Here is an 11,213-nt window from a genome sequence, read left to right on the forward strand (position 1 = left end):
AGCCCATTTCAAATTGAAAGTAAGCAGAGCATAAGCATAGAGTCTACTTTTATATATTAGAAGGTTACAAGGTCAACTTTTATATATTAGAAGGTTACAAAGAGTCAACACAATGCATTATCAATGCCATAAATAAGACCGATCTTCTATGTAAATTTAATGAGTTTGCTTTTGTTGGCTCAAATTGAGATTCACCCCTGAGAATTCTACCCACAGCAAATCAAAAGCTTCTCTCTACTCTCTTCTAGCTTATAGTTCCAACTGTAATCGACTATCGAATCGACTCTTGGATTATTGAATCGACTCTAAGGCTATGAATGGCTACGATCTATCAAAACACTGCCTTGGAGCTTTGCTTCCAGTTCGAGGTAAGATTATGAATTGAATTTAAAAGCGGGATGTAATCTAGGAAACAAGTTTGTCTTTTGATTGTTATCATTCATTTTTTCATATTGTTCTCGTTATAAAGTAAAAAGTGGCCTATTGAATGTTGGTTCCCGCCCCTTGCTATTGCTATGTTGAGATTGTAATTTGGTTAATTTATTTTAAAATATGGAGGCAGAATTTGTCTAGCAAACAAGGTTTTCTTAGGTGGCTAATTAGACCTCGAGGCCTATAAAGCTTATGCCTCGAGTTTATATAGACGAAAAATATCATGAGTTACTTGCGATCTTCCACACCCAAGGCCTTTTCTTTTTCAGCCCCTATATTAACAATCCCTTCAATTACACGATGAAAGTTTGAACCCATTTTACAGGACAATAATACTCTGTCAAAGAGACATTTGTTCTCTTTTTATGAAACCTTAAACTTGATTACTTATTAGTCAGATACTCAGATGACTAAGTTTAGAGATTATAGTTTCTTTGGTTGTTACATGGTTCTTTTCCATTAATTGCTTTGATTATTTGGGTCATTGCAATATATAATCTTTCTTACTGTAATTTTCTAATGAAAATTTAAACTATCATTTTGCACCATTCCTCAACTCTTTATTCTAAATGAATCATGTTGTGCTTCCCCTTGGACTTTATTCTTACTAAATCTCATTCTAAGTTAAATATAGTATTTCCTTTTTAGCTTTCTTGAAAGTATATACTTATTCATTTGTGCGAATCCCGATTATAATAACAAATCATAGAATGATTTATATATCACTGGAGGTCAAATGGAAGATGTATTTGAGTTATGCATTATGCGCTGTAAGCATGATTAATATCTTTTATCCAGCTTAAAGAAATGGTTATTTTCCAAAAAAAAATATTTATTCTAGGACATACGAAATATTAGTGTGTAAATTCTGATATTCTTTTATTTGATTTGGCCTTACCCATATGCAGGAGGGTATTTATCCCACTCTGGCTATTTCATGGCAGTGGTTAATTATATACTAGAATTAAAAGTGTGGTTTCACTTTCTTTCGTTAGATAAGAAGTTCTGTTGACAGTTGCATACTTATATAGTTATCTCCTATTTGTTAGTACATGAGATTAATGGTCACAAGGTCTTCTATCAGTGCGCTGGCGGGTAGGGGCTTATTTATGTGATTCCCTAGGCTTGCTTGCCCCTATCGGCTGATTCTATTGCCTGCCAGTTAGCGAAACTTTTCCGGTAGTACAAATCGCTATGCCTCGCCTCTTTCTATATGATAATATGCACCTTGGTTGATGCGCTCCCTTCGGGTAATAGCAAGAGAGTCAAGAACGAATGATCCTCCAACCAAAAAAAGTGATTGAGTCCGCCTAAAGCAAGTGAGTTCGCGTCGAAAGAAAGAATATAAGGTCCCCCAGGAGCTTCTGATTTTAGAGTTACTCACCAACTCTTATTGAAATTGAAGAAGAATAGCTAGAATCAGTTATTGTGCAAGACCAACCAATCCTTGGTTGACTCTCTACTTCTCCGGTCGGGGATATAACTGATTCCATCTATGTGTTGCAACAGAGATACATGCATAAAGTTTGTGCAGCTATGGAAGGAAAATCATGAAACTGGCCAGTGGCTTGAAATTGATTCAGCTGAAACAATGTTGGATCCTTCTGATGTCTCTTCTATGATTGCTCCCGGCACTGTGATTTCTATTGAGGCAAAGAAGCAAAATGAATCCGGGGAATTATGGCATGAGTCGAATGCAAGTATGATTTTCATTGTAGATGGGGCAGTCAAAAAACATCATTTACATTTTTCCATTTTCCCTTTGGCTTAAGATATTTAACCTAAAACTATTTATAAAACAACATTTTGGCTTGCAAATGTAAAAACTATTTTGTTATAAATTTTAATTGCTATTATCTTTTGTGTTAATGTATTTGTAACAAAACCTTTTTGGTAATTTGCAAAGGTAAATTTTTTTCCATCTCACATCCCCCACAGCTCCGGGAACATGTCACAAATTTTTTGGTGTGTTGGTATTGCATTTAATAATTTAATAATTTAATAATAAAAAAAAGGAGTAAAGCTCAGATTTAACCTTTAAGTATTCTGCAAATTGGATAAGCATCGACAGATTCTCTCATCTGTCTACTATTTGTCTTTTCACTTATGCTCATGGAAGTGGAAGCTATTGATATTTCCAAATTCAGTTAGGTCAAAATTTGGACATATTTCCAACAGGCTGTTTTTGCACGCGTTATATCTGGTTTGTGAATATTCTATTAGTGTTACCAATTGTTATTTTTTTTTATATGACAGGTCATTGTGATCTCTGGAGAGACTGGATGTGGCAAAACCACTCAACTTCCTCAGTATGTATTAGAGTTTGAGATGGAATCTGGTCGTGGAGCATTTTGTAGCATCATCTGTACACAGCCTCGACGAATATCTGCTATGGCTGTTATAGAGAGAGTTTCTACAGAAAGAGGAGAGCCTCTTGGTGATTCTGTAAGCTCTTTCTCTCTCTCTAACTTTTCTGATTTTTATAGTACTACTTTTCCTTCCTTTAATTAAGAGGAAAAACTAGAGAGAGGAAATGCGTCCTATTATGTTATGCGATATTACTTTTATTTCTTTTATTGCGCAAAATCAGACAAAACTAGATCTCTTAGGGGGGGTTTGTTTTTTTGGGATTCAGCATTCAGTGGTGCTGAATAGTTAGTTTTCAGCATTCAGCGACCAAAATAGTTGTTTGTTTTTATTTTCTATTAAGTATTCAGCACCAACTTTAGTCTTCAGCATTCCGCGACAATCTTTCTTCTGAATGCTGAATCTATTTGTTTGAGTTGCCTAGTTCCATCCTTGCCCCTTCATCTTCAACCATGCTATAGAGAGAGAGACGATGGGGATGGGGATGGGGTTTTTAATTTCTCTGTTTTCTGGAGAGAGAGATAGAGACGATTGGGTTTTGAGAGAGAGGACTAGAGGAGAGAGACGAAGGGTTCTATTTTCTGGATTTTGGTAGCGATGGTAATGGGATGGGTGGGTATATGATACAATGGTCTAGCATGTTACAACTTACAAGTTATGAACAACTAATTACAAAGCAAAGCCCATCCCATCCCATTTTTTTTAAAAGAAAAATGAGCCAATGAAAATTTTTCTACAACAAATTGGTAACTAATTTTTCCAAATTGCCATCATTTTTCTAACTAATTAGCCGAAAAAATAATAAATAGATAAATACATTTATTTTCGCTTCTATAATAATAACTTGTAATTTAATTTAACTTGGTATTTTTCATATTTTTTGTTTTTATAAACAATCAAGTTGTGCTCAAAATAGATAACAACGGGTGAAATTGTCCAAATGATTTATATTAAAGATTATTGAGCAGGATCATTTTTTTGAGAAAACAAACATGTATTTCAGAGTTCAAAGAATCAAAGATTGAAGATGTGTCATATAGCATTCAGCATTCAGCATTTAGCATTCAGAGGCTCAGAAAAACAAACAACCCCTTAGGCAAGGAAAGATCAAGAATTGTATTTTCTCATACATATAAGACCATCCAGACGATAGAAGCTTGAGTCTGCTCTAATTCTAGGCTACAGACACAATAGTTAGAGAGAGAGTGATATTCGTCATAAACTCTCTGAGAGAGTGATGAGAATTAAAATGAAGAATGGTGGATTTGGTGCCACACACAATGCGTGTTCTGTGATTAAGTGTAACCACCATTGTAATATTAGTAGTTCTACAGTACTCAGGCTGCACCGTACGCATGAATCTGGGCCCTTGCACAGTACTTCGTGATGCAATACACATGCACTTTTTGTTGTTATGAGTGGCCTAGATTGACTACACTATATACACAACCTGCGCACATTAGCTTTTCTATTGTAAATATTTATGTTTTTTATTATGGTAAATAATATTTATGTACGAATATGTAACTATTTGTAATTAATAATAATACTCCACGATTGCAATTGGTAACCTACCTAATTCCAAATACATGGCGCTTTCTCATTGGTTGTGGTGATCATCTCTCTCTTTCAGACCCACTAGCCAATTAGCCCGCCTGCGGCTGGGCCTGCTACATTGATAATTTATGCCATCTACTTTTTTGTACCAGCGGTATTTTGCTAAGAAGGTTGTTGAGTGACCGCAATCTGAATGGGGTAACCCATGTTTTTGTTGATGAAATTCATGAAAGATGGATGAATGAAGGTCTGTTCCTTATGATTTAATTTCATTTGGAAGTATTTCATTCCAGATATTCACATATTTTTGCCAATATTTTGGTTAAACTTTGTTGTGCCGATTTTTTATTGATTGTGCTGAAGGATCTTCTTCCACGCCGTCGTGATTTGAGATTGATTTTAATGAGTGCCACTCTGAATGCGGAGTTGTTTTCTAACTATTTCGGAGGAGCATCAACAATTCACATTCCGGTAAGCCAATGTAGCTGGACGGATGTAATTATTTTTGGTGGAAAGTGATATGTATTAGTATAATGTTTGTTTTGCGAATTTGCGACTTAAAAGTTACATCGTTTATTGTGTATTGTCAGTGTCTGAATTTAAGTTTGTATATTTATTAGTAGTAGTAGTAGTAGTATAGCTGTTATAGTGTTATTGTTATTCTTATTATTGCACTTCCTTTTTTCAGGGATTTACGTACCCCGTAAGATCACACTTTCTGGAAGATGTTTTGGAAATGATGGGATACAAATTGACTTCATTTAATCAGATTGATGATTATGGCCAAGAGAAGTTGTGGGAAACATAGAAGCAACTCATGCCACGGAAAAGGAAAAATCACGAGTAGTTTCGGATTGTATGGGTAAAGAATGCCTGAACTGCGTAGTGTATATTTTAAAAATACATTAAGCTACCAATGATTCCATTTATGTGTTGCAACAGGGATGCGTGCATAAAGTTTGTGCAGCTATGGAAGGAAAAGCATGAAATTGGCCACTGGCTTGAAATTGATTCAGCTGAAACAATGTCGGATCCTTCTGACGTCTCTTCTATGATTGCTCCCGGCACTGTGATTTCTATTGAGGAAAAGAAGCAGAATGAATCTGGGGAATTATGGCATGAGTCGAATGCAGGTATGATTTTCATTGTAGATGGGGCAGTCAAAAAACATCATTTCCATTTTTCCATTTTCCCTTTGGCTTAAGATATTTAACCTGAAATAAATCTCCTACTATCAAACGACGTTTGAAATTTTGGGAGTAGCAAACCAACCATCCTTCCAGAAAGTTTTTTCATTTGGTTTGAGGTTGTTTCCAATTTCAGTGTACAGGGTGTAAGTGAATAAACACTGTTAGAAGAATTCTGTACTTTTTAGTAGATTCAGATCCCACAAAAAGAACTAAAGTGGTTCTTTAACATGCTTTTTATAAAAATATGTTTTGACGTCTTCTTTGGATATCCCAGTAAAATGAAATAAGAATGTATTATTTAAACTTTTCCAGAGAAAAGGCCTCCACTGGATACACAAATACCCCCAGGCGGCCTGGAGTATTTCCAAGGACAATATCAGCATCTTATGTACCCTTAGTGGCCTATTCATCCACACGGAGCGCCTCCCATCTTCCAGTCGTACCCAATGCATGCCATGCCTTACTATCAGAACTATCCAGGAATTGGACCATTTTTCCAGCTACCCTATCCTCCTATGGGCTTATCCTAGGTTCAACCTCTCACAAAAAGAGTGGGACAAAGGAGACAATCCATGGAGAGTAAAGACAGAAACATAGAATCAGACTCTGGGGAACCGGGTGTTCCCAGAATGAGGCCTCAGGATGTTTCTGAGTTAGAGAATGAAGGCTCACAAGGCTGGGAACCACGGAGAAAAGGTGGTCGGATGAGTAAAAAACAAGCGGGCATGGTTGTCATACGAAACATCAACTACATCACTTCAAAGAAGAATAATTCAGGGAGTGAGTCAGAATCAGCATCTGACCGTGAAACTGATGATGAATTTCAAGATGAGATGAAGCTTAGGAACTCTAAAACTTCTAAAATTGGAGCAAAAGATACAAGCTCTACCGGCCAGTGGCTTGAAATTGATTCAGCTGAAACAATGTCGGATCCTTCTGACGTCTCTTCTATGATTGCTCCCTCCCGGTACTGTGATTTCTATTGAGGCAAAGAAACAGAATGAATCCGGGGAATTATGGCATGAGTCGAATGCAGGTATGATTTTCATTGTAGATGGGGCAGTCAAAAAACATCATTTACATTTTTCCATTTTCCCATTGGCTTAAGATATTTAACCTGAAATAAATCTCCTACTATCAAACGACGTTTGAAATTTTGGGAGTAGCAAACCAACCATCCTTCCAGAAAGTTTTTTCATTTGGTTTGAGGTTGTTTCCAATTTCAGTGTACAGGGTGTAAGTGAATAAACACTGTTAGAAGAATTCTGTACTTTTTAGTAGATTCAGATCCCACAAAAAGAACTAAAGTGGTTCTTTAACATGCTTTTTATAAAAATATGTTTTGACGTCTTCTTTGGATATCCCAGTAAAATGAAATAAGAATGTATTATTTAAACTTTTCCAGAGAAAAGGCCTCCACTGGATACACAAATACCCCCAGGCGGCCTGGAGTATTTCCAAGGACAATATCAGCATCTTATGTACCCTTAGTGGCCTATTCATCCACACGGAGCGCCTCCCATCTTCCAGTCGTACCCAATGCATGCCATGCCTTACTATCAGAACTATCCAGGAATTGGACCATTTTTCCAGCTACCCTATCCTCCTATGGGCGATCCTAGGTTCAACCTCACACAAAGAGTGGGACAAAGGAGACAATCCATGGAGAGTAAAGACAGAAACATAGAATCAGACTCTGGGGAACCGGGTGTTCCCAGAATGAGGCCTCAGGATGTTTCTGAGTTAGAGAATGAAGGCTCACAAGGCTGGGAACCACGGAGAAAAGGTGGTCGGATGAGTAAAAAACAAGCGGGCATGGTTGTCATACGAAACATCAACTACATCACTTCAAAGAAGAATAATTCAGGGAGTGAGTCAGAATCAGCATCTGACCGTGAAACTGATGATGAATTTCAAGATGAGATGGAGCTTAGGAACTCTAAAACTTCTGAAATTGGAGCAAAAGATACAAGCTCTACCAGCCAGTGGCTTGAAATTGATTCAGCTGAAACAATGTCGGATTCTTCTGACGTCTCTTCTATGATTGCTCCCGGGACTGTGATTTCTATTGAGGCAAAGAAACAGAATGAATCCGGGGAATTATGGCATGAGTCGAATGCAGGTATGATTTTCATTGTAGATGGGGCAGTCAAAAAACATCATTTACATTTTTCCATTTTCCCATTGGCTTAAGATATTTAACCTGAAATAAATCTCCTACTATCAAACGACGTTTGAAATTTTGGGAGTAGCAAACCAACCATCCTTCCAGAAAGTGTTTTCATTTGGTTTGAGGTTGTTTCCAATTTCAGTGTACAGGAGTGAGTCAGAATCAGCATCTGACCGTGAAACTGATGATGAATTTCAAGATGAGATGAAGCTTAGGAACTCTAAAACTTCTGAAATTGGAGCAAAAGATACAAGCTCTACCAATATATATAGCCCTTCTGGGAAGGACAACGGAGTTTATAGAGAAGAAGCTGATGGTGAATCCTGGCAAGCATTTCAGAAATTCTTATTGAGAAATGATGACAAAGATGTGCATAATACCGATTGAGGTAAGGTTCTCGCCAAATGTCTATTATGAAGATGTATGTTCCTACTTTCTCACACTTTCACTGTGGTTTAATAAGTTTGCTTAATTCTCAAAGTTTCATCTACACATACATGTAGATTGCAAACCAATGCTGGGGCACTTACAAATTTCGAAGTTCTTGATTTTTTACAATCTAGAGGCGCATCAATGGGCCCCACTCGAGTTATTGCCAATGTAGCTCCAACTGAGTTCCAGGTGTGTTTTAGATTTTCTGTTCAAATAATAGTACTAATAAGAGTTGTTTTTTGTGATTCTGTTGTTAATTAAGTTTGTTTTAATGATTTTTTATGTTAGGTTCAAAGTGTTGCTCGCAATCAAACAAGAGAAAGTATTGATGAGTTTTTGACAAGTTGCATAAAATTTGATCTTGCAAAAGCTGAGAAACTTAACCTTATTAATATCAGACCTTCTTCTGCAGCTGAAATCGACTCGGTAAGCTAATTTCGATAGTGTGCAAGTTTCTTTTCTTTTTGTCATATTTGTTAGTGTGTTATTGTTTTGCAATATTATGGACTAAGACAATTTTCATAATGCTACTACATACACTGATTCACCGTTGCTCAAGTTCAACATTAACCACTTCTAATTCACCGTTCACTTCAACTGATTTTATTCAAAAGTTACCACTTACTCCTATAAACTCGGGGAAAAAGTCGAGTTCTAAGGTGTTACTTTCTTTGTTATGAGGTCAGCAAACCACCATCAATTTTTGTTCAAATTGTTGTCACTTGGAATTTAGTTGTTCATAGATCCAAGTTTGTCTACACGAGTGTGGTAAAACTTATGTTATGTTATTTGGACTTGCTGAGCATACTGTATTTGTAGCTATTCATTGTATTGGCCAGAAAATCCTGAGGACCTGCAGATTATATAAAAAAGTACTGTTTGTCCTGTTTCAAGTAGCCAAAGTCAGTCTTAATTAGTGATTCCTAATGGTGTTTATCATCATAAGCATCTGATTGTAAGGTCATAGTGTATTTTACCAGTTAGGATCTAATGCAGACTTTAGAAGTTCATCTGGTTATAAGTTCATCTGGATATAAGCAGGGCCTTTGCGGTTGCTAAAAATTTAACAGAGAGTACATGTTCCATAGATTCAGACATAGTACTAACTTGAGTGTCATTCCTACTGAGACTGACATGAAAATATAACAAGAATTGAAAAGCTGAAGAGTTTGACAAGTCTTTTTATATCATAGCCCAATTAGGGGACATCCGATTCAACCAGGTTTTTCATGTTGATAAATTAGGGTATTTAATAGGAGAGATGGTCTGGTATGTTGTTGTTGTTGTTTGTGTGTGTGTATGTGTACTACATGTGTTTAGCTATGTGGGAAGCTTACTTTCATTGAGTTTGTGATCCTTCACTGTCTTCATATAAAATTTCTGATATGTTTGTGTCCTTGCTGGCAGATTGTAGAAAACTGTGAACAACGTATGGGCAATGAAAATGAAGCTTTGGTGAAAATGATAATTGAGATGTTCCCTACTCCAGGGAAACCTGAAGGGACAGATGAGGATCCTACAGAAAGATGTTGCCAATCAGGAAGCAATGGAAGCGGTGTTGCCCTCTTCAACAAAGCCTGGAGGGACAGATGAGGAGACTGTAGAAACTGTTGGGGATCAGGACTCAGTGCAGACTCTATCTTTTTTCTACTGTTACTATATATCTTTATGTGGTGTGAAATTATCACCACACTTGCAGTTGATGTGAAATGTTTTTGTACAGTTTAAGGGCGATGAAAGTGAAAGTCCCAGACAATAAGATGGTTCTGAGAACGAAGGTCTCATAAATAATAGTTAGACGAGATGTTCTCTTTAATGTTTGTCTGTGCATTTATTGTATGTATGTTGGAACCTATTGCTGTAAAGCTATGTATTTAAATATGCACTCAGCATACTCTTTGAAGTAATTTTGTTGATCGAACTTTGTTGTTCAAATGTAAAAATGTTTGTTAGTGCAATTTGACGGGATTTTGTTTTTCTGTCTTCCAAGTCTTTTTAGGTTTTAATGATTACTGAGTTGACCTTTCTTTCATGTATCAGTAGTTTCTCTTCAAATTTGTATTTTCCATGAAAAGGGTGTGATCAGCTGTTCAGGCTACCATTCTAGAAGGTGCAATTTGCCAAATCAAAACTCACAGATAAAATTGCGCAAAATGTTGAGTTGCACTTTTACATTGTTTGATCTGACCAAAGTCCACTTCACTTTTGGCGATCGGTGCTGTCTTTACATTACCAGGGTTTCAAGCATATAGTTGTTAAATGTGTATGGTCCACAGTGATCATGCAATGACAGCGGTTTTGAGCTTTTACGTACAGGGTATCTATAAAACCCATTTTAGATGATGGTGAAGTGGAGGGCTAAATATTGTCTAGGTTTAAAGCACAGTGTTTTCAACACTTTGCTATCCCTTCGTATTTTGCAGTGCAGCTTCAGCTTCAGGAATAACCCAAGGGCTATTATCTCAACTATGGCAGCTAAATGCAATCGCACATTTAAAAGCCATTAGAAATTCAACTCAAATGTCCAAGGATAAATTTAAGAAGTCTTATATAATTAAAACTCTAAAGCTAACTCAGTTCTTACACAATTACAAATCTTATACAATTAAAAGTCTAAAGGTAACACAACACTAACAAAAGCTGTAAGCAAACTGTTTTTTCTGTCGCTCAAGATCCTCTTTAGTGTCACAGATCTTATGGTAAACTCCCCAACGCCCTTAGCACCTCCAAGAGTTGTAACACCCCAAGCACAGCTGACAATAGAAATAATTCCCCCAAACACCTGCAACTTAATCATAGCACTGATTATATCCTAAGGCTTCCAGTATAATATTTATACTAACACCATAAACCCCATCAGCAAGAAGGGCACTGGAAGCCAACACAAATGTGAAACAAATCAGCGTCAAAATCAGCAAAGCAACACAACAAGCAATCACTCTCGGCGTCACAAGGTAATCCACTGGGTCAGTACCAAGAACTCTTAATGTATCAGTCTGCTCTGAAACCTGCATTGTTCCCAACTCCACTGCAAATGCACTCCCTATACGCCCCCAAAGGCTGCT

General features: G+C 36.8%; 3 protein-coding genes across 4 annotated transcripts; all 3 read left to right on the plus strand.

Annotated features, from left to right (window-relative positions):
* Window positions 1-1,514: 1,514 nt before the first annotated feature.
* On the plus strand, window positions 1,515-5,489 carry LOC147522755 (DExH-box ATP-dependent RNA helicase DExH3-like). Of its 2 annotated transcripts, XM_086595000.1 has the most exons (5): window positions 2,737-2,877; window positions 4,509-4,603; window positions 4,720-4,827; window positions 5,045-5,212; window positions 5,299-5,489. In XM_086595000.1, the coding sequence occupies exons 2-4, from the start codon at window positions 4,598-4,600 to the stop codon at window positions 5,162-5,164; spliced, it is 234 nt and encodes a 77-aa protein (XP_086451126.1). In that variant the 5' UTR covers window positions 2,737-2,877; window positions 4,509-4,597; the 3' UTR covers window positions 5,165-5,212; window positions 5,299-5,489. The 2 variants fall into 2 exon arrangements, with proteins under 2 accessions (XP_086451130.1, XP_086451126.1); XM_086595004.1 differs by lacking the exons at window positions 4,720-4,827; window positions 5,045-5,212; window positions 5,299-5,489 and adding an exon at window positions 1,515-2,132 and having other exon boundaries at window positions 2,689-2,877; window positions 4,433-4,571.
* Window positions 5,490-6,954: 1,465 nt separating this feature from the next.
* On the plus strand, window positions 6,955-10,106 carry LOC147522756 (uncharacterized). Its single transcript, XM_086594997.1, has 5 exons — window positions 6,955-7,668; window positions 7,859-8,104; window positions 8,220-8,337; window positions 8,437-8,574; window positions 9,556-10,106. Exons 1-2 carry the CDS (start codon window positions 7,086-7,088, stop codon window positions 8,101-8,103), a joined length of 828 nt encoding a protein of 275 aa, XP_086451123.1. The 5' UTR covers window positions 6,955-7,085; the 3' UTR covers window position 8,104; window positions 8,220-8,337; window positions 8,437-8,574; window positions 9,556-10,106.
* On the plus strand, window positions 8,290-9,741 carry LOC147522757 (uncharacterized). The gene is made up of 3 exons (XM_086568432.1): window positions 8,290-8,337; window positions 8,437-8,574; window positions 9,556-9,741. Exons 1-3 carry the CDS (start codon window positions 8,290-8,292, stop codon window positions 9,739-9,741), a joined length of 372 nt encoding a protein of 123 aa, XP_086424558.1.
* Window positions 10,107-11,213: the final 1,107 nt, after the last annotated feature.

The sequence above is a fragment of the Coptis chinensis genome, chromosome 1 (genome assembly GCF_015680905.1).
Source record: "Coptis chinensis isolate HL-2020 chromosome 1, ASM1568090v1, whole genome shotgun sequence".
Lineage (NCBI taxonomy): Eukaryota > Viridiplantae > Streptophyta > Magnoliopsida > Ranunculales > Ranunculaceae > Coptis > Coptis chinensis.